Source organism: Falco cherrug, chromosome 5 (assembly GCF_023634085.1).
Source record: "Falco cherrug isolate bFalChe1 chromosome 5, bFalChe1.pri, whole genome shotgun sequence".
NCBI lineage: Eukaryota > Metazoa > Chordata > Aves > Falconiformes > Falconidae > Falco > Falco cherrug.
In genome coordinates this window covers 6,638,137-6,660,552 of record NC_073701.1, presented here as the reverse complement: position 1 = coordinate 6,660,552, position 22,416 = coordinate 6,638,137, and the positions used below count along the sequence as shown (strand labels likewise).

Sequence of the window (22,416 nt, the reverse complement as noted above, 5' to 3'; positions counted from 1 at the left end):
GCAGGCTCAGAGGTAAGCAGATAAATGCTAACCAAGAGAAGTTTCACCCCTGAACAAAGAGGAGAGGGTAGAACTGATTCAGGTATAACTGTGGGCACTGAGACAATGCATTGGGGTAGGTTGAAGTAGTTTCATATTGAGAGCAGTGGTCTACAAAGTGCAGTGCGGGAAGAAAGCATTTTTTGTACACTTAATACATATTTTTAAATGGTGTTTATTTCCTCTTTATCTCATTGTTTTTAATCTTTTTTACTATGTTTTATAATGTACGTAATATATTAGTACAGTAGTACATGTGTATAATTCTAATAAAAAATCCATGTATTAGGAGTGCATGCTGAAAAAAATTTTACTGATTGGGTGCATGGATAAAAAGATTTGGAGACCACTGACTTAGAGAACAAGTGGGTATCACTAAAGTGAACCTGTGCTGTTTATCATATTTGAAAGAAGCACATCAGAAGGTCTTCTCTCTGAAAATTATAATTAGGGTAGAGTTTTCTTAGCCTGCTGTGTTCTTTGCCACAGATAGAAAAATACAGAAGGTAGAAATAAAACCAGGGAGACTGTATAAAGAGGTCTGAGGGAAATCCATGGGATTTTTTGTTCATTCTGGCTATGGGAAATGCTTATAGATGGTGCTTGAAATAGCAAAACTAAAACTGCCCTTTTTAGTATTACAAAGAGAGTACTTGTTGCAAGAGGCAATATATTGTAGTAAATTAACTAGTAGTATTGGAACAAATAGGCAGACTCTTGAAGACCTTTTTCAAGTCTGAATCAATAATTCCTGAAGCAAATGTGATATATGAAGGTTTTACATTTCTTGTTTCTCATCCTGTATCAACTTCATTTAATACAGATGGTGCCACCTCCTACAAATGTTTACTTATTTTCTTAAACTGTGAGAGCTACAATGACAAAAATTTTGTATGACACATTTCTTGCAAAATGTTAGGGTTTTGTTTGATTTGTTTGCAGCGCTGATGTTAAACTCTGTCAGTTCCTGAGAACTTCTGTTAGAGGTACTAACTAATGCACATGATCCAGGTCTGCTATAGAAGAAACTTCACTTTTGCAAGAAGCAGGAACAGTTTTTAAGCTATAGCCGTATGCATTGTTGCCTTCATGCTTTCATGTGCAAACTGCCACCATTTTTGCACAGAAAGGCAAACTTTTACTTTGAAAACCTTTCCAAATGATCCTGTTCTGTAGCTGAACTGATCAACCGGTGGTTCTGCTGAGGCACACTGAGGAGGTGTGAAAAGAAAATGAAAAAAGATAGGTGCTGTCAATGAATGACTCTGTGCATTCGTTTTGTAACATTTTTGTTGGGTTACTCTGGTTATATGGAGGGGTATTTTTTTTCCAGGAAGAAAACCAGAACAACCAAACCAAGTGAAATCTGTAGAGAATATTGGAAAATAAATAAATAAAATGAAAACACATGCCTTCCCTCTGTTTGTTTTTGAGCAGCTGCACACATCATATTGATCAGCACAGATTATAAAGAAGAGGCCACTATAGTCTAATTCAATAATGGAAGTAGCAATGGCTGCAAAATTTTTCTAGAATTTATTCTAATTTTTATGAGATTATCTCTTGTAGGAGAAAAAACTATAGACTTGCCAGTGTTAAGTAATTCACTACAATTTACAGTAAATGGTTCCAATTCTGCTTATTCCATGGCTTAGAATACAGATGGTTTAGGTAATTTTTTCTGTTAATGTTTTCTACTTCTGATCGTTTTGCCAGGTATACTGAAAAAAGTATTACTCATTTTTTGGTTCCCTATTGCTATTACATGTATTTTATGGTCTTGCAACCCCTTAGCTCTCTCTTCAGTAAATTAAGTTGACTGAATTTCTGTGATATTTCACTGGGAGAGGTTTTTTCATTGCTCGGTGATTTTCATGTCCCTTTTCAGGTGTCTCTCTACTTTATCAACACGTCAAAACTAGACATGTGATTGCAGCAGCTCTTTTGTCCTTGTGCTTTCTCTGTTTATCCGTCTAAGGTTGCAGGAAAGTTGGGGTTTTTTTGCCACAGCACCATCTTGGCGGTTGGTTATCCACCATGACCCATTTGTCCTTTTCATTTTGTGCTTCCCAGGATAAAGTTTTATGTCAGGTATATATATATATATAGCCTCCACTCTTTGCTCTTAAGTGAATGAGCTCATAGATGACCTTATTGAAAGGCATGTTTGCTTGCCCCCTGCTGCCAAATGATCAGGTCACCCTGTACCAGTGCCCTCTCCCATGTCATCATTTACCCTTCCCTCAGCCCTCATGTCATCTGTGAAGTTTATCAGTGATACTCTGCTTTCTTCCAGGCCATTGATAAAGATGTTAAATATTTCAGTCTAGCATAAATCCCAGTCAGACCACAAAATACACCCTTGCAGACAGTTGTTACATTTTGAGGTGTTGGTGAGATGGTTCAGTGAACTGGAAAGGTGGAGCGCGTAGGCAGAGGTTTCTTAATTAAGTATAATTTCTGATTATTTTTTTAAATTAAAAAAAAAGTATTTTCTCGCACTGAGTCTGAGAGATTTCTTACATCACTGCTTTCACCTATGCCAGCCTAGCTTCTTACCTTGCTGCAAAAATGCTTCCTGGCTTCTCTGGGAGGGGAGTTGGTTGAGGTTGCTCCCCAGAATTCCTCAGACACATGAAAACCTGGGATGGGAATCTGTTTTCTCAGAGTATTTGTTTGCTGGTTTAGAGGTTGATAAAATCAAAACTGGGTGTGGTGGTGCCTCAGCCAGGGCAGTTGTTAACCGCTTGTAAGAGTCGTCTTGTAATTTGTATGGTATGTGTACCAGGGATGGGGGGGAAATGTCTGACTTGGGGCATGGAGCCAGTATGGCTGATTGTTGCAATTTTTACTACTTTTTTTTTTTGTTTCCTGGTATTTTCCTAAGTCATTCAGCCAGGGTATCATATCACCATTTTTACAAGCAACCAAGCAAAAAAGAAAGAAATGTAAGCCATATGGCCGCAGGGGGAGACAGAGCAATTGAAATTGCAGACATGAGTTTGTTTATTCTGGGTTTTCTATGAAAACTTATGGCAACTACAGCAGGTCCAGGACCCCCATGGTTGGGACCATGATTCCTGATTCCCAAGCACCCATCTCTTGCAGGTGTGCAATTTCAGCATTAATCAGTGCCGCGCCTCACACAGGTACTGAGGCGTCAAGGGTGGGGCTGGGCCACCGCAGTTTGAGCCAAGCTGGGTCTGTGTTAGCAGCCAGGCCCTGCAGGTGTTGTTGGGGTGACAGGCACCAGGCGCCCCACGGGCACCCCACTGGTGGGCGAGGGGAGGAGGCGAGGCGGGTTGCCCAGCGGCGGGCACTGGGGAAGCCGGTGGGCGTCGAAAGGCGAGAGGGGTGGGCGACGGCGAGAGGGCGGGAAACTACAACTCCCAGGCGGCACCGCGGCAGCGCCGCAGGGGCGGGGCGAGGCGAACTACAGCTCCCATGGTGCCGCGGGGCCGGACAGCCGCGGCTGCTCCGGCAGAGAGCGGGAGAACTACATCCCCCAGGGTGCCCCGCGCGGCGGGGCGCGGCGCTGGGCACGGCGGGGCGGAAGCTGGGCGGCGGGGCCGGGCCGGGGGCGCCGGGCGGCGGTGAGCGGCGGCTGCGGCGCGGCCCGGGGCGGTTATTGGGGGCGGGAGGGGGCGGAGGGGCGGTGGGTTGAGGCGCTCTCCTGGGCTTATGCTGTCTGCCAACCGCGGCGGCCCTGCCGGGCGGGAGCTGCCCCTCGCAGGGCTGTCTCCTGAGGAGGCCGGAGCGCCCCGGGGGGCGGTCGGTCCGGTCCGGCTCGGCCCGTGCCTGGCGCTGGCGGCGGGTGAGGCGTGGTGGCACCTCTTGGGCGGCTGCGGCCGGGCCGGCTGCGGGGCTCCGGCGGGGGGCGCCTTCACACGGTCACTTGCCCCGGTGCTGCCCGTCTGCTGGGTTGATGGCGGTGGGGCACGGTGCTGTGGGCCTGAGGGCTTTTGCAGTCGGTTTTTTCCTACCCTTTTTAATATTTTTTCCCTTAACGAGTAAAACAGAGATTTCTGTGAAATAATTTCAAAATAAAATTATGATCTCAAACTGTTTGTTTTGCTTTCTACTTCTAGATCACTCTCCGTGAACCGGTGGTGTTGAAGAAACTGAATGAATGGAACAGTTAGGGCAGATGGGAGCTTTGCATTTCATGCTCTCCGCTTGCTGCAAACAACACTGTCTCTAAGTGACTTCACATCATTGGAGCTGTGTGTCCTGAGGGACTCTGAAGACCTCTGAAGGTAAAAAAGTGTTTGGTAGCATGCCTTCCTTACCCTCCCTTACCCTGAGTGTTAAAAGGAGGATCCTGTTCAGTACCATAGCCAGCCCTCTACCCACATTTAAACCTTCTCTTAGGCTTTTTGCCTATTCTGCTTTCCCAAAGAGCTGTCAGATTGCAAGCAAGTTTTCTGAAAAAATGCCAGCACACCAGACTTCTTCTTCTGTGATGTCAGGTAAAAGGAGCTTTTTTAATGCGGTGGCCCACTGTTGGCTGAAGGGAGTGATCGCTGTAACAAGATAGAAGTATGCCTGGTTTTGTATTCCCTTCTGCCATAGTACAGTAACTTCTTAAAATACTTACGTGTTCTCCAGTCGTACAGTTGATTTTTTTTTTTTGCCAGAATATCTGCTTTTATATTGTTCTGTGTTTTTTTATTTTTCAGCTCTACTGACTTGCCCTCTTTTGGTTGTTCCCCGCCCCGCCCCCCACTTTTGTGAAGTGCGTGCATCTTCTCATTCCTTTGAATGTTGCTGCTAGTTTGGCCTTTGCCTTCTCTTTTATGAGCTGGTGCTTTGAACTTTTTACATTCTCACTTCTTTTAAAAATGAGTATAATTACAATATCCTGTGAAGCACTTCTGCTTGAATGCTTGTTTACTACTGCCTTGGGTTGTCTTATATTTGTTGCATAGCTTAGTTTCAGCCATAACTTGTTTGAAATAGTTTCCACTGTTAGAATAAAATGTGCTGACAGGGCCATATGTACAAACCTTTTGTAAAAAAAATGAAGGTTCTTGCTGACACCCTATAAAGGCAAAGTATTTCTATATGTTGGCAATTGTTATGTCTTTATAATTATGGTTATCTTCAGTAGTAGTAATGTTATTTTTTCATAAGTAAGCTTATTCTAAGGCACCTCCTACGTATTGTTCTGCATAGAACCTTTTGCAAAGTGTGGCTGGCATAATCTCACAAACATGCAGTGTCTGTTTTCATGGTGTTCTCTGGTAACTATTTCTTCCTGACTGTGCTCACTACTCCCATTTAGCTCTGCCTGCGGCTGGAAGAATAGTTCCTTCTTCAGCAGAGCAAAGGACACCTCTTTTAAGTGGGGGTGTGTCTACTGTAAATGAAGATGCATTGGATATTTACAGTGGATGGGCAGGGTAGTCAAGTCTACTACACTGTGGCGGGAAGAACTTGTAGTTCAAAATTTGCCTAAAGTGTTGTAGAGTTCATCTTTTCTGTAAGTAGTTGGAAGCGTTCAGCAGAAGCGTGGGGGGGGGACACCTTTATTATAAGGAAATGGGAGTGTGCTCTTGCCTTGGCACTGTCTTGTCCATACTCAAAATCCACGTGTCCCATTTCTGGGACAAATGCCACACAAAGCCACCCACTAGATTTTGGGACTGTAGCCACCTCAGCTGCTTTCCACCTATCCTGGAGTTGTGCATTATAAGGCTTGAACATCAGGAGATAGCAATGTCCCTTTTACCAAATGGGTAATGAACACTGGACAGTGCTTTAATTTATCATTTGATGTTTAACCCTTTGTTTTGCTTGTGAACTGCTCTTGGTTGCCAGCTGATATCAACTCTGCTAAGTCCACTGTGTGCCGATGCACGGAAGGCTGCTGGAAGCCTGTCATTGTGTTTTAATGATGCTCTGATAGAAGTATTTCCAACACCAGTGCTCTGCAGCTGGCACCAGGAATGCTGTACCTGAAAGTAAGATTTTTGAGCCAGTTCTCTTCTTTCTGCATATTAGGTACAAAGTTGACTTTGTTATTGTAAGCATTTATATTAAAAGGCAATGGCAGCAAACCAATGGCCCAATAATGTCCTGCTTATGTTCTTTTTCACCAAACACTATTCTGAGGATGGAGCTTGTAAGTTCTTGTGATTCCTCCTTCCAGAGAGCGCCCTTTCTGAAGAGAGGAGTCTGTTACAGAGAAGGGTGCCTCTTGCAGTGAATGTGACTGCAACATAGTGGAAAATCCAGACCAGCCTGCTCGCCAGCCTGTTTTGCTTGCCCTGAGAGTGAGTTCCCAGAAGACCTGCTCAACTCTGAGCTCAGCTGGGCAGAGCCAGGCAACACAGCTTTGGCCCTGGAGATGCCACTTGCTCTGTTTGTTTTCTGAGAGGTTTGGGAAGGGAGGGAATCCCTCAGTGAGCTCAGTGGGGATGAACAGTGAAGTCATATCTATACAGCAGCCTTCTCTCTTCCCTGTTCTACTCATCCAGTGTCCTGTGTACCTTGAGCTAGATGCTAGGATCTCAAAGGAAAGTGGAACTACACAACCAGAAGTTAAACGCTGCACAGAGAATTTGCTTTTATGTGTCTGCTATATAAATAAGCCCAGATACGGCGTTTTCACCCTCTCAGTATTTGTCTTGGCTCATAAATAATAATCCACAAGCTGTAAACTTTTAAGTACAGTAGTGGTATGCAAACTTGCAGTATTTTAAATGGGTGCTGTTTGTCAGTTCACCAAAAATCAATCCTGTCCTGCCCTGTTGCTAAGGCTGCAGTTCAAGGATAGACGTTACAGAGAGCGTGCCTCATTTAATATAGAAATTAAGCATAGGGAATGATATGGGTGCACATCTTTCTCCTCCCCAACCCTGTTAGCCAGTTTCAACCAAGTAAGAGGAGAGGATGGGAAGAAAAAGAAATAAGAATGGCATTGTTAGCAGCAAATATCGGTGCCTTTGAAACTCCCTGCTTTAATTTTCACCTTGTTTCATAGTCCAGAATTTCTTACTGGCAGGTCCGGCTTGAGCAGTGGTGTTTTCCCTTGTGAGTGTTGTGGTTTAAGGCATTTGGTGTTTCCAGTTGTGGTTCATTCAGTTGCAAAGAAACTAGACCAAAATATTTTGATTAAAGTATGTGGGAGAAGGGAGGTAGAGCAAGCAATAGACAAGAGCTGATTAGACAGTAGCTTGTGTCACCAGGCTAGCTCTAGCTGCTGAGTGAACTTCAATTGGTGGGATATTTTTTTCCTTTTTGTTGGCAAGTGCATCAAGCCTAATTCATCGTGATCCATAAATTTAATCAAGCACAGAAAATGCATTAGAACAACTGGCATCTGAGAGGAGTCCTCTGACATATTGCACTATCTGCAAAACATTCCATGTATTAGCAATTGATTACTCATTAAAGTCACAGTATTGTCATAAGTGTAAGCATGTGTGGTATCTCTATTTTCCCGTGCCTCCTTTGGCCCTGAATTCACACCATTTGTGAGCACAACCCTGCAAAGGAGGGCATAAATGACCCCTAATACAGGGAGCCAGAACAAAGTCTCATGCTAGCGCATGAAGGCCTTTCAGCTTTGGAAGCTCTTGTCATCTTGTTCCCGTGGAGCAGGGCACCCCTGCTACGTTGGTTTAGTTCTTCAGAAATACCACTGTGTGTATTGTGGTGTTATTGCAGCATTTATAGTCGTTTCCAAATTTGTCTTTCAATGTGTGCTTCATGTTCTGTGTCTAGTGCCTAGATACATTTCGCTGCTTCCCTAAAGGCATTCCAGCACCTTGGCATGGCTGTCTTTTGTGAACAGTCTGGAAGAGCTTTTTTGGCACCTTGTAGTTCTTATCCTTGCTGTAAACACAAGCTGTGAAAGCCGTATGGGATGGCAGGCTAAAAATAACTCCTACCCTTGGTAATCTCTTAAGGAAAGATAAGTCTTCTGCCTGGGCCCTGTGGATGGATTCTCTGTGATTCCCTACAATCAGGATCACAGATGAGTGTGAGCTGTGTCATCTGCTCTGGGGACAGAGTTGCTGTTGCTCTGTCAGTTGTCTCGGAGAGAGCAGCTAGCGCAGTGTGGCTGGGAGAAGGGTGATAACTCGGGGATCCGGTGGATGCTGACTAGCTCAGCGTTCCTTTGATTCCAGCGTGTTGGAAAAGGAAGACGTGTAACCTGAGCGGACATTGCATAAGAGGAATGATGTCACAAGTTTGACACTGCTGGGATAACTTTGTGTTTACTGTCAGAGGAGTTACTCACTTGACCCTCTCTTTCCTTACAGCTGCAAGGGCGCCATGATGGATAACCGATTCGCTACAGCGCTAGTAATTGCTTGTGTTCTCAGCCTCATCTCCACCATCTATATGGCAGCTTCAATTGGCACCGACTTTTGGTACGAATACCACACCTTGTCCCCAGCTGAGAATGTTAGTGAAGCTGGTAGGAGCATCTGGGAGGAATTTGTCAGCGAAGAGGCAGATGAGAAGACCTACACAGATGCACTCTTCCGGTGCAACGGCACGGTTGGATTGTGGCGGAGGTGTATCACTGTACCCAAAAACTCTCACTGGTACAGCCCACCAGGTATCTCTGGAGTAATTAACACTTCCCTAGCTTGCCTGGGTGGTATGTGCTAAATTCCTTAGAACATACGTTGTGACACTTTGTGCCTCCAGAAGGCTTATTTCTAGCTTACATGGTTTTGTTTTTTAATGAAGACAGTCAAAACTTTTAAAGAAGCAAAAGGCAAACTGGTCTGTGGCTGTCAGTGCTGTAGACTCTGGATTTGACACATGATACTTGATCTGAATTTATTCTGGTATAACTTGGTTTTCTTTTGTATCTGCTGTCCAACTGGGGGTACAGTTAAAGTGGCTCTACCAGTCACTGTCTCTTTAGGAGAGGTCTTGGGATCCAGCAACAGGACAAAGATACTACTTTATCAAGGGGGCACTCGGTCCTTTTAGCTAGCTGTTCATTTTGGTTGCATGTCACAAATGTCCCACTGTTGCCTCAGTACATTATGGATTCCTTGTACCATAGTGCTGGATATAGAATGAAATATGTGTATTCTTTTTCGCTATGGTTGGGCACTAAAAAAGTGTGGTAAGCAATTATTTTGATTGCTTCAGAGTAGATTTTGGACACTTACTGTGTGTGTGAAGCCCTTCTTCGTTTGGAACACTCTTAAAAATGTGTTTTCAAAACACTTTCTGGAGAAAAAACATTACATGCATGAATATTTTTTTTCTCTAACGAAATTACTTTTGAAGGACGCTTAAACCAGCTCTGCTCAATAGTATTCTCAAAGCAAAATTTAACAGGGATAAAAGGGGAGACATTTAGTGTAAAGAAGGAAATATTTCTGTTCTTTAGATAGTCCTTTCCATCCAATTGTTGAATGAAGTGTTGGGTATGATACCACATTCTGCCCATGGAGATAAGCACAGCCTAGTTAAGGGACTCTGAGTACAAGAATGTGTAACAACATATTTGAGCATCATACACCATGTTTCTTTGCCAGTCTGTCAAGCGTGGCACAGTTCTCTGTGGAAAACCCAGGTAGGCTTGAAGATTCTGTATGTTTAAACGCTGTCCCTCGTTGCAGTAACCATGTTACACTAACTACATTATGGTAAGGCATCTTACAGATCGGTTTTGAGAGGTAATTCTGTTCTCTCAAATGGAACTCTGTGGAGCTTCCCAGCTCAAATGATTGGGAAAGGGACGTTGGGGGAGACACCTAATGGTAATTTTTTTATATTATTTTTTTTTTCCTCCCTGTAGAAACTGATATGACTACAAACTGCATCAGTTTTTCCCTCTCTGATCAGTTTATGGAAAAGTACATAGAGCCTGGAAATCACAATAGTGGCACGGATTTGAATCGTACATGTAAGTGTCTCACTTCTGACAGGTGAATAAGTAGGATAAAAAAAGAGAAAGGACATTTCTCAAATATAATCACTGGTGAGGAAAGCATCTGTATCTTGTTCTGCCTTTATTGTGTTTTTACAGTAGCACGGGCAGTAGGTTAAAGTTTAAAAGGAAAACTTAGATGTGTTAGCAAAGGTTTTGCCCATGAATGCAGTATAGGAATCTGGGAGTTAACAAATTAAGTTCTTCGTACTTCAGTGGAGCCTTTGGTCCTTTGTAGCTATGAATGTAGAAAGTCTGACAAAGCAGAAGCAGCATGAGTAGAAAGGACTGTAAGATGGTAGGGGAAAATCAATTTCTAGTACATCTTCAACAGCTTGTCTTGTGTGTTTCTTTCACATGCAGATCTCTGGCGATTGCAGTTTCTACTGCCCTTTGTCAGCCTGGGCCTCATGTGCTTTGGGGCTCTGATTGGGCTCTGTGCTTGTGCCTGTCGCAGCCTTTACCCAGCCATTGCCACTGGAGTCCTCCATTTCCTAGCAGGTAGGTCTCCTGCCATCCAGCACTTGCCCTCCCTCCTCCAGAAGCTCGTAGTGACAGCCAGAGCACTTCACCAGCGAGCTTGTTGCTCTTTGCTGCTTCCTTCTCCAGGGCTTTGTACACTGGGCCTCGTTGGCTGCTACGTAGCTGGGATCGAGCTGCTCCATAAGAAGCTGCCCCTGCCTGATGATGTGAGAGGTGAATTTGGCTGGTCCTTCTGCCTCGCCTGTGTCTCAGCACCTTTGCAGTTTATGGCAGCCGCTCTTTTCATCTGGGCGGCTCGCACCAACAGAAAGGAATTCACTCTCCTGAAAGCGTACCGCGTGGCATAAGTGCTGCTGCTGAAGTACCATGTTATAGCCTGTTCTCTCCCCAACCCTTACTACTTTTTTCTTTTAGTCAGAATTTTACCTTGTACTGCGTGCTTCTTGCCAGTTGAGACAATTTAGCGTGCAGGCCCTGAAGACAAAGACCTCTGGGCTAGATGACTAAACTCTGCCAGAAGTCTGCAGAACTTGAACAGGGGTTTTTAAATTGTTGGTTTTTTTAAGAATTATTATTACTGTTATTTTTTAAGCTTCATTTCGTTGTTGACTATCGCCTTGGTTAGTTGTACATACCCCTTCCTAACTTTATTACCCTCTCAGCCTGGAAGAAATAGGAGTGGTGGTGTGGGGTGAAAGAGACATAGGAAAAGATGCAGGTAGGCAGGAGTGGGAACCTCGGTTCACAAATAATAAATAATCGGGAGCTGCCTGCTGTGTGACCCAAGCAGGCGCTACCTGCGGAGAGCACCCAAGAGACATGGGGGAACTCAGAAACCTCTGTTATGGAAATACTGTAGCTAAATCAGTTCTATAGCTTAGCTTTGGGTCTCTTATTCTCACTAGTTTGCTACTTTTTGTAACTTCAGCCAAAATGGATGCAGGCAGAGCAGCTGGCTGTGGGAGTGCCTGCACAGCACACCATCCTGAGCACAGACTGTGCTTGCTTTTGCCAAGGAGTGGGATAAGTTGGCCCATGTGGAGGCTTGTGCTGCTTTAGCTACACTGCTTCCAGGACCCAGGCTGGTTTGGTATCGGCACTACATGTGATTGTGCACTCTAATCTTAACTTGTGGTGCTTTTGCTTGCTGTGAAATAAGGCTTTTCTTCCTCGTTGTGTTGAAAACGACCCCTCACAATTTTTTTCGAATTTCATTTAGTGTGTGTATATGTACATATATAAACCTAACTTTTTGTAAAGCTCACCTATTTATCCTATATAGCATACAACCGGGTTTTTTAAAAAGGTGCTGCTCTTTTCCCAACTTGCCCCAAACCTATTGTTTAAATGAAATAATAATAAGTAAAAAAAAAAGCTCAGAAACTTTCAGCATTGCATGAATCTGATGGAAGGGTGAGGAAATGGTGTGAAGGGAATTTTACTCGGGGAAAGAAAAGCCAATGTCCACATCATTCTCTGTTTTCAGGGAAACTTCACCAGAAACAGATGTTGGATTTTTTTTAAATTAAATTCTTGAGCTCCTGTGAACTTTATCTTTTCTCCTGCTTATCATTGGGGGGCACAAAACCCCATAATTTCTGCACATATTTCTTCTAAATCATTGCAACTCTAGCCAGACCGGGTGGCATGTCTTAACTAGAAAACAATGTTCCAAGACTAAACTGTTTACTTCTGAGGCCTTAACTCCCCTCATTTCTTTACTCCATGCTTAATAGTAGAAGTATGTCTTAGAAGAAATAAATTTTGACAAAATGAGTAAGTCTGTGATGGCAAAGATCCTGTGAGATACTGTTAATGAGAATGACACAGAAATAGACATTTTTATCTCTCATCTGTTTTCATATTTTCGTTTGTGCCTTTTGTTATTTTTTCAGTAGGTGCTTCTACCCAGGTTGGGTTTGCTGGATCAGCAAACAGCCCTAGTCACAAGTTCCGTGAAGATCAGGGATATCTGCTAGTATCATTTCTTTATTTTTTTTATCGTGTGTGATAAGGATCAACCAACTTCTCCCTTTATTATCAACGTTGGAATCTTTACAAAATGAAACAAGGATGATGATGAAAACCAGGATCACTGAAAAAGCAGTAGTGGGCGGTTCAAGATAATAATCTTTCTCCTGCCGTTGAATGACTTTTCACCTTTCCTCCTAAAACAACTTCTTTCCCTCTCTACAACGTCTGGGTCAGTATTAACCCCGTGAGAGGGGATATGGTACTTTTGTGCAGTATCTGAGAGTAAATGAAGTTTGTGCTGCTGATATGTATTGATATGATGCTTTTTTAGAGTCATTAGTTATCTCCGACTTAGATAAGGCATAACTGCTCAGCTTGTCTTGTTCCTCATTTATCAGAAGTACTAGGGCATGCAAGCCTCGGCTTGGGTCAAAAGGACTGGAAGTTACTATTCTGCACTTTGAGAGGAAACACTGCTGGTTATTTTATCTAATACAGTTTGGGTGGGTTTTTTTCTTTTTTCAGGAGCTGGCAGACTAATCATATTGTGTGATTTTAATCTGAGCAATGGGGATTCTGTGCATTTGCTCTCTACTCTTGTATCAGACACCTGTTTTTCTGAAGTGTAAATCTGTTTGCAAGTGTTAACACTCTTGCTTCCAAAAGGAATGTTATGGAGGGAAGAGGGAATGTTAGAGGTGCTGTCAGTCGTTTCTTGATCATTTAACTACCAGCAAACCCAAGATTGTCTGTGAGATAAATGTTTCAGTTTTTCTCTGCCCTGAAGAGAAATTTCATTCTGAAATGAAGAAAACAGTCTTTAACTGATCCTTGATTTGGACCACGTAACTAAAATGGGGGTCACCTTTCAGGGTTTGGGGGGAGGGGGGTATTTTGGTTTGGGTTTTTGTGATGTGGTTGGGTTTTTTCTTCACTCTTATGTAAAGATTTCTTCATCAGAATGGATCTCAGCGGGAGGCAGATTTCATAAGAAGGAGGTCTTGCCCTGTCTGTCTGGGGTGATGGATCTACATATAGCCATCTTGCTTGGTAACTGTGTGCTTTGCTCAAGATGTAAAGTGAGGAAGAAGAGTTCTTGGACTGCTGGCTTGGGTCCATGAAATGGGGTTGGAGGATGAAAAAACAGTAGACGCTGAGGATGGAGTAATTCTATAAAAGAGAGATAGTTAAGCTCACGAACAGATGAGACAGATCTTGACCCAGAGCGGGTTGCACAGGAGGCCTTCCCCACTGGCAGATCCTTGTGCCATATTTAGAGGCCGGCCGTGTTCAAGAGAAGCTTGAGGCCTGGGCGTATGGTTGTGGTCGCATACCTCTATGCAAACGCAGACACCCTTGCTCAGAAAAGTGAAGAGTGCTCCAACTCTGCAAGAAAGCGGTGAGATCAAAGGCTGATTTGCGTTCCTCAGTATCTTGTGGTCTGACCATGGGAGGTGTTTACTGATACTGGTTCAGTGTTGGGGGTGGAGGTAATACAGATACATACAGTGAGATCAAAGTAGATGGGGGGGGGGAAGGGCTGTCCTTTTGTGTCTGTGTGCATAGGAGGAATGGCACACATCTGTAACACTGTTGTGTGGGCCAGTGAAAGTGAAGAGAAGGCATATCAAAGGAAAAGGAGAAACAAAAGAGGAGGAGGAAGAATCCCATCAGACTGAGAGTGAGAACTGAGGATTCTTGACACTGTATGGGAACAAGCTCCCAGGACTCCAGCGCGAACACCCCGTGTGGTGCTGTGTAGCCAGCATAGCAAAGGCCAGCTGCTGCTCCTCCACCACCACTGCCTTCCTGCCCACCCATGGCACCCTCACGGTGGAGGCATAAGCAAGTGGGTGAATTCTCTTGTACTTAGGCGAAACCCATTAAAGTTCTGTCCCCCGAATCTGAGGTGGCCAAGCTGCATTTGTCCTTCAGACATGCCCTGAGAAAACAATGTTTGTTCTTCACAGGGTTGGGCTTGTTTTCCTGCCAGCACTGTGAAACCTCTAGGAAAGCAGGACTAGCAGGAAGCTGCACAGAGCAATAAAGTGTGTAGTCTAGGTAGCAGCCTTTTCTTATTTTAACTCAAAGTGATGTTTTCCCTGTCCTCTCCCCCCTGTTCCAAACAGGTCTGAGAAGAGGCTGGTCAGTGAAACTGCCAAGAGGGGGTTTATTGTGGTGACTGTAAAGACAGCTCCCACTGGTTTTAGAGGAGGGATCACTGAAAACAGGAGAATAATCAATCCCATTTTCCCTACTTTAATAAAAAAGCAGCATAGAGCAGACACAAAAACCTGTTTTGTTGTGTAAAGGGGACAGTTCAGCACTTAGAAGAAGAATATGTTGTGGCCGCAAGTGACAGCGGAATCTTGGATGACCCAAGAGGCCCTTCTAAATCTGTTGTGCCAGAAGTTATGTGTATTGATCTACTTTTCCTTCTGGATTGTGTGCTGGCCAGGTGGTCCTTTCCCGATGGAAGGTCTGTTGCAGTCTTTTTGCTTTACAGTGATAAGGAATGCCTCCTCTCCCCTCATCTAAAATGCTCTGAAGTGTGTTTTGAGAAAGGTGTTCGAGGTTTTTCTTTTTTCTGTTCTTTGTCACTTCTGGTTGGCACCAAATTACGTACCAGCTCACAGTCTGTTTCTTGCAGTGCTGTCATAGTTCTGTGATTCAAGGCAGTGACCTCTGAAAAGCTCTTTCCTGCTTGCTGGCATCGTGTGTGCTCAGCCAGTACCTGCTGTTCAAAGGGAAGTTCTGAACTGTCAGCATCTTGTCATCGTTGTATCTTGGGCTGATTGTCCACCTCTGTCTGTGTGTATTTCCAGCTTGAGTAGATTGTGTATCTTAACAGAGAGAGGATAACATCTTGAGGCTGCTGCGGCCCCCCTCCCCCCGTTTCCTCAGGAATAACTAGAGTTTTGAGCTATTGAGCTTTTTATAACCTGGTTTCTAATAGGAAAGGATCGAAAGTTTGTGTGTGTACTACTAACTCTCCCGTTGCTGCAGAATGTTATTCCTGCCCTATATTTTTAAACTACAACTTTCAAGACTACGGAGTGCAAAGTGAAGCCTTTGTTCAAGTTGGGATTCAGGTATGGCAGTGGAAGAATGGATACTCCGTAACTGGAAGCCTGGATGGGTGTCGGGATATGACAATAGCAGCCATAAGTATAATTTTGCATAACTAGCGCATGTCTGCCTAGTGATGCATGCCAAACCTCGATACAAACCAAGGACCACTGGAAAAAATCTGAGAGCAATAACGTGTTCTACTCCTGTCTCTCCTCCTCCCTTCTAAAATCACCATTAAAAAAAATAACCATAGGGACAGCGGTTTATTTATTGGTCAGGTTAGAGCAATGAGTGTCAGATGTCTCTGTGCTCTGTGACTTCTGTGTACAGACCAGGGTGAAAATGAGAACTGATTTTTGCAGAGGATCCAGGCATCTCTCTAGCCTTGGGTTTTCCAAGGTGAAGATTGAAAGTTTTCAAAAAAACTAGAACATTTTGTTTAATAAAAATTCATTATTATTACTTAATAAGAACCCTCCTAAAAAAAAAAATAGTGGTTTTTTTTTTATAGGCGGCTTTATTTTCCCAGCTTTCTCAAGTCTTTCATCTGCCTTTTTTTAACTGTGTCTTATATTAAATGGTTTTAGAATGTTATCTTTTTTAGGTTGAAGTTTACAAAGAAGATAATCTGTTGTATTTTGTATCTTTGTCACTGAAAAGGAAACCTGTACGTATGTAACTTCTCAGTGGACCTACCCATTACATTTGTAATTTGGACTAGTTCTCAATATCAGACATGCATTTTTTTCTAAAATTTTGGAGTACCTATTAAAACAAAGGTTGATCCAAACATCTTTAATAGCCTTTCAAAAAAGTAAATAACGGGGAAGTCTTTCCAGAGCACTGCAGGACTCCTCCTAACTCCTTGTTATGACCTACCACATGTCTGGACCTTTACAATCAGTCCTTTTTCCACCCAGCTTCCACAGCTGAATGCGTGTGAGTATGTTTTGCCGCATGTTAACTTGATTGAGCCGTGGTTGAGGACCATTCCCCGTTGTAAGTTCACCTTTTATCCTCATGATAAAGGGGTTGGTACTACAACGCCCCTGTTGTTACAGAGATGGAAAAACCCTGTGAAGGTCTCCGGAAGAACCATCCGGTTCGCTGGCTGCCCGGAGGAGCCAGGGCAGAGCGCAGGGAGGAGCGCAGCTGCCCATACGGCTCCATCACGTTTCTGTACCCACCAGCTCAGCGGTGGAGACTTGTGTTAGCTGTGTTAGTGTTGGGTGTCCTTCGCACGGGGTCAGGTGAGCCCAGCCGTGCCGTGCCGTGAGTATACTCGTGGGCTAAGCTCCCAAATCAATACTGCACTCAATCACAGGTTTTTTCCTTCCTTTGAGGCCAAGTACAGCTTGTACCTTTAGCTAATTTGATTCTTTGGGAGATTCCTCCCGCAGAGTCTGGTAGCTGACACTGTTGGCTAGCTGCCCTTGGCAGTACCTTTTTACATTGAATGGGTTTTATGTAAATTCACCAAGAAATCTCATTATCGGAGGATTTGCCTGTGGCTAACACGTGTAAAGAGTGTCAAAGCTGACTGTGTGATACGTTGCTGACAGTCTGATGTGTTTATGCTGATGTTGATTTAATTGTTGATTGAATCCACCATTTCCTCACCGAAGTGATGTGTGTTTTGGAGGGTGGGCTGGCTGACACCAGGAGCGGGCTGCAGTAGCAGTGCAGAGCGGGTGCTAATTTTCTGTGATGCCTCAGCTCTGCCAGAGCCTTCCTGCCTATGGGTGATACCGATAGCAGACGCCGGAGAACAGGTTCCACGGCCTCTCCAAATCCTTCCTGGCTCTCAGCCCTGCACTGGACCGTGCTCCCTTACCACTGCTGATTCCCCAATTTAAACAAACTACTTGTGGGGGTGATTTTTGTGATCCCAGTTCCTTACTCGAGTCATTTCTCCAACCCTTGTTAAATTGCTTTGGTTGAGAAAGGGGTGAGGGTTGTCTTCACCAGAAATAAGCTCTGCTTTCTGGGGCTGTGGCAGTCGTTTCTCTTGCAAACAAATCCCTTTTGCCTTGCACTCAAGTGACCCATTTAACTAGCTAGCTTTGATTTGCATTTTGATGTTTACTTCCACACAAAACAGCAGCAGCAGTGATATAAAACCACAGTGTCTGCCTAGTGCTAGAACTGCTTGGGTTCACTAAAGGTCTTTGAGTTCTGGAAAGTGATAAACCAGCCACAATGAGGACATCATGAGTGGTGTCAGTAGCGAGATGCAGCTGGCAGAGTCACCCCTGCCTCCCAGTGCTAAACTGGGAGGTGAGGCAGGAGGAGCTGGTGAGCGGGGCACGGGCTGCAGTGGGAAATGAGCAGACCCTGAGGGTGGGCTGCGGGTTCTGGAGCAGCTTCACCATCCTGCTGGAGCCACTGCAGTGGCTCAGGAACAGTGCTCAGAGGACTGGATCAGCTGTGGGAGGGACAGCATGGACATACTGGGTGAGGTTCCCCAGCCGGCCTGGCGTTGAAGAGGCGGCTGTAGCAGCCAGGGCGGTCCTCTGTCAGGAGCACAAAGCGTGTAGCATTACGGGAAAGGAAGCCAAAACTGTTCTGGAGCAGAGGTGTGTTTTACCTCCAGCCACCTCAGTGAGCTGACAGGAGTGTCATCATGCAGGTGATAGACTTGTTATTCCCCTTCCATGTCTCCTCGCTTCCTTCTCCCAGCTCCTACGCTGATTCTCCCCTCTCTTTCATGGCCTTTTTAACCACAATAAATAAACCAGCTACTCACTTTAGAGTGAATTGGGCCATACTCAGAGGACCTTAATTCTGTCCGCATCCCTGTTACACACCCAGCTGGGTGCGCCTGGAAGCCTGAAGCCAGCTCATTGGAAATGCTAGGCACAGGAACGTTTGTTAGGGCATGCAGCTATGGCCATGAACGCCTTTAGAGTGCTGGCACCCCTTTTTAATGTGGCCTAGATGCTGTTGGCTCTGCTCTGCCAGATGCTCAGTTTATGGTTTAAATTGTCTGCATCCAGTGTTTACAGAATGAGAAATAAGACCTTAATTTGCAGTAAAAGATTTACATAGTACAGTCTGGGCTAAAGGAGCTCTTGTTCCTGCCAGCTGTCTGCTTCTGTTCTGCTCCCTGTCCTGGGTCATCTTCACCCCAGGAGATGCCAGTAGGGAGCTGATAGTTCCTTGATATCAGGACATTGTTTGTGTTCAACAAGCTGGCAAGGCAACAGGGATCAACTGATGGAGCAAGAAAACCCCTGTGGTGCCATCATGCACGATGCCAAGATTCTGGTCTAGAGGTAAAGACAGATTGGGGGGAATTTTTCCACCCATTTTTCAGAGGCTGTATCATATATTCAGCTCAGGTTTTTCCTTTATTGCTAGTAATTTTTAGATTAACTGCCAGAGTTTCTAGAAATTATAGGAGTCACCTTTGTCTTCTCACTGAAAAGGAAGATTTCTAACAAAGATGTCACTGATTTCAAGCTCCCCAGCCCAACAGAAAACCCTGAGGGTTATTTGAAGCAGTGAGAAATAAGTGGGACAAAGAAGATCACGATAATGAAGAATCAGGAAGGTGAATTTCAGACAAAGGTCATGTTTTCTGTAGGTTTCTTATTCTGGGATGTAGTAACTTGGGTTATGCATGAAAGATGCAGGAAATACTTGTCCTTCACTTTGCTGTGTTCAGCCTTAGCCAGCATTGTGTGTTGAAGTTGTAGATGGTTGGGGGTATCCTGAGAGGAGTGGACAGCACCTCTAGAATGTTTAGAAACCATAAACTTCAAGGCAGGGAGCAATGGAGCCATTATGTAGAAAGAAAGACTTTTGAGTGGGGCAAGTAACTTTTTTTACGAAAGGAATTGCTATAGACAATGGCTGGTAGTTCTCCACATCCACTGGTGATAGGACAAGAGGTAACCAGCTTAGTTTGTAGTAAAGGAGAACTAAGCTGATGGACAGAAAAAAAGTGTTTTGGTCTAGGTATGCTTCATCCTGAGCTAGATGATTATTTATCATTTCAACCCTACACTTATATTCCCAAGGGCTGATCTGCTGAGTGTTACCGAGAGACACCGTTTCTGAGGGACTTTCTTGGCTTATTCTGTCACAGAATTATTTCTAAAATACAAATACCAATAAAGGTAACTGAACATGGACCCTCAAATGCTGTGAAATTTGGTGAAGATCCGATTACTTATACCTGAGACACTGGCTCAAGGAGTCTTCTGAAAAGTCACTTACATCGATTTTCCAAAAATGTTCTTAGATTATATTTATTTGAACTGTGTTTAGTTTGGGGGTTATTTAATTTTCATTGAGACAAGCCTGAGGAAACTTATGTCTATATGATTATTGTCCTTCCTTCTCCTTTATAACTTTAGAATCTTGGCTTGTTCAAGCCAGAGTTGCTGAAATACTGATTCTTAGAAGTTTCCTTTAAAGAGGCCTCATAGAGGACAGGGACTCTGCTATGTGTCCGCTGCAGGAGGCATCGCCATCCAAGTGCATCCTGAGCAAAATAGTGTTACAGTTCATGGTCATCTTACCCTTTTTTTTTTCTTTTTTTTTTTTTAAATTGATATCACTTATACAATGAATGAGAGGTATTATGTATCTTATCTTCTTTATGTGATGCGCTGAAGCCTTATGACTTCTTTAGGTGATTTTGGAATGGATGAATGAAAGGCACTGGGACTTGCTCCTCCTGGTTTTAGAACAAACAAAATGACCAGCCTTGAAATCCTGTGGATGCTCGAATGATGCCGCACAGATCTGGTCCGTAAAATTCACTCATGTGTATATATAACTGGTTTGAACCTTGGTGTGGTGTTTTAAGGAATTCTGTTGGTGTAACGAAGCAGCGCTGATTTACTCTCTATGATACATCTCGGATTAGATTCCTGCCCCGTTGATGGCACTTCTTGTAGGAACGAAGTGAGACCACAGATGGTATTTGTATCCCAGAACTTGCAGTCTTTTAGACATTGATGAATTAGTTCATAGGGAGTGATGTAAAAAAATTGTCATAAGTAGGGAAATAAAGACAGATGTTTGATGTGCAGTGACATTTTTTATATTTGTTATGCTGAGTCAGGCTGAAATCAAAGAGGTCAGAAGAAGGCATCAGAAGTTAGAGATGACAGAACTTGGCAAAAACAAGGTTTAGAAAATTAAGTCTGAACTGCAACCAATAAAACTGATATTTCTTCTGGCCTTCCAGGAAAGAAGACAGCTTCATATTAGTGATACATTCATAACTGTTCTGAGACGGTATCCTTCTTCAGCTTGCTCACACAGAAGTACTCATGAGCTGATTGCCCAAAAACTTTGAAATTTACCTCTGAAAATGAAGGTAGTTAAGTAAGCTTTCTTCCTTGATACTGATTTCTAAGACAGAATTAATTATCTTTCAAATAGGAAATAATTGTTTCTCATCATACTGTTCTAACAATTGATTCTGCCCTACTTGAGTTGATTGTGTCTTACCAGAGGGGCTTTGTGCTTGAACTCACCTTTGTTCTCTGTGTCTTTATTTTTTAAGTAAAGTTTTTTCTACAACTGGCTTCTCAGATGAGTTCTTTGAAATCTTTCCAGCTTATGTTATTGAATGCTGCACAACTTTTCTCATAGTGACAAAAATTAATGAGAAGAGAACATTAAAATCATGAGCAGTTAAGCCCAGAGAAAGAAGAGCCCGGTCCAACTAGAAAAAATTAAATTTGGAGAGAGTTTCTAGCATGTCGATGTGATGGGCACTTTATGTGCTCTGTGGGTATATGAAGTAGGTAATATACTACTCATATTCAGTAGTTCCAAGGAAATGCTTGGAAGGACTCACAAGGAAATGTGAGTTCAGCTCTAGTAGGACCAGATCACACCTTTTTTTGAGGGCTTTAAATAAAAAAATTAAATAAAAAATTAAGACTTTAGCATTAGGTATTAATTTTGTTTCAAAATCTTGCCCTGAGTCTTATAGAAAAATACGAAGAAACTCTGGGACTTTGTTGCTTGTCTAGAGTCAGTGGTATAGGGAATTTGTTTTGAAACGATGTTGTGCTTTTCAGCATATGGAGGTTTGTTTTGAGGTTTTGTTTGGTTTTGAGGCAAAGAAAATCTTAGTCTGTGATTCTAAGTAAGAGAAATGTCTCCCCGGAGGTCACTGCACCAACACATTTAATCACTGGGATTACCTTGCTTTGTAGATCATCATAGTGCATTGAGGTTCACAAGTTTACCCTGTCTGAGGCTTTATCGTATGAAGGCTTATGAAAATATTGGTGAAGGGAATGTGTCAGCCAGTTGAAAATTTCCAATCCTTACTTTTTCACAAAGCACCTGTTAGTATCAGGCTTCCAGTTAAACCTTTATATGGTGGTATGGAGATACTTGATACAAATAGCACAAGGGAGCCCTGAATATACAAGGAAAAATAAACGCACAAGTACAGAAGTACAGCTGTGGGCAAAAATTCAGATATGATGTCCTCTCTCCAGTCCTGCATGTAGGTAGTAAGAAATGCAAATTCAGAAATGTTCTTTCACTAGCCAAGCACAGTACTTGTAGCCAGAAAAGGTAATGCAGAGAAGAAAATTAAAGAAAAAATTGTTCTTAGAGAAAGCAAGCAGTGACTCAGAAAGCAAGATTTTGGTCGTATCTGGCATTAAAATAGTGCAGATAAGTAAAAATGAATTCAGTAGTAGTGTCAGAAAAAATGCTCCCTGTACAAACAGGAAACAAAGCACCAAACACACAATTTGGCGGTGGTTGAATGTGTGAAGACGTGCTTAGTGCTGCGCAAGAAAGAATAGTGAGCTTGCCAAGCCAAATTTAAACTAGACAGTGGTCTGACTATCACTCAAGGGATAGCCAAACTGCAATAGCAAGGAAAAGTATAAAGGTTAAAATATCAGGAAATACAGAGGTCACTGAGAAATATGTTTTGAGTGATGGATGTGCTTATT

At 43.4% G+C, this 22,416-nt stretch overlaps 1 protein-coding gene across 3 annotated transcripts; it reads left to right on the top strand.

The window, feature by feature from the left end:
* Positions 1–3,569: 3,569 nt before the first annotated feature.
* On the top strand, positions 3,570–21,022 carry CLDND1 (claudin domain containing 1). Of its 3 annotated transcripts, none has more exons than XM_055711579.1 (6): positions 3,570–3,632; positions 4,128–4,295; positions 8,310–8,611; positions 9,815–9,922; positions 10,310–10,447; positions 10,556–21,022. In XM_055711579.1, the coding sequence occupies exons 3-6, from the start codon at positions 8,323–8,325 to the stop codon at positions 10,774–10,776; spliced, it is 756 nt and encodes a 251-aa protein (XP_055567554.1). In that variant the 5' UTR covers positions 3,570–3,632; positions 4,128–4,295; positions 8,310–8,322; the 3' UTR covers positions 10,777–21,022. The 3 variants fall into 3 exon arrangements, with proteins under 3 accessions (XP_055567554.1, XP_055567555.1, XP_027672779.1); XM_055711580.1 differs by lacking the exon at positions 3,570–3,632 and adding an exon at positions 3,708–3,853; XM_027816978.2 differs by lacking the exons at positions 3,570–3,632; positions 4,128–4,295 and having other exon boundaries at positions 8,310–8,420.
* Positions 21,023–22,416: the final 1,394 nt, after the last annotated feature.

Coding starts and splice junctions, on each gene's coding strand:
- CLDND1 (XM_055711579.1), top strand. CDS start 8,323: ATGATGGATAACCGATTCGCTACAGCGCTAGTAATTGCTTGTGTTCTC. Junction 8,612..9,814: donor TCACTGGTACAGCCCACCAG/GTATCTCTGGAG, acceptor TCCTCCCTGTAG/AAACTGATATGACTACAAAC. Junction 10,448..10,555: donor AGTCCTCCATTTCCTAGCAG/GTAGGTCTCCTG, acceptor TTCCTTCTCCAG/GGCTTTGTACACTGGGCCTC.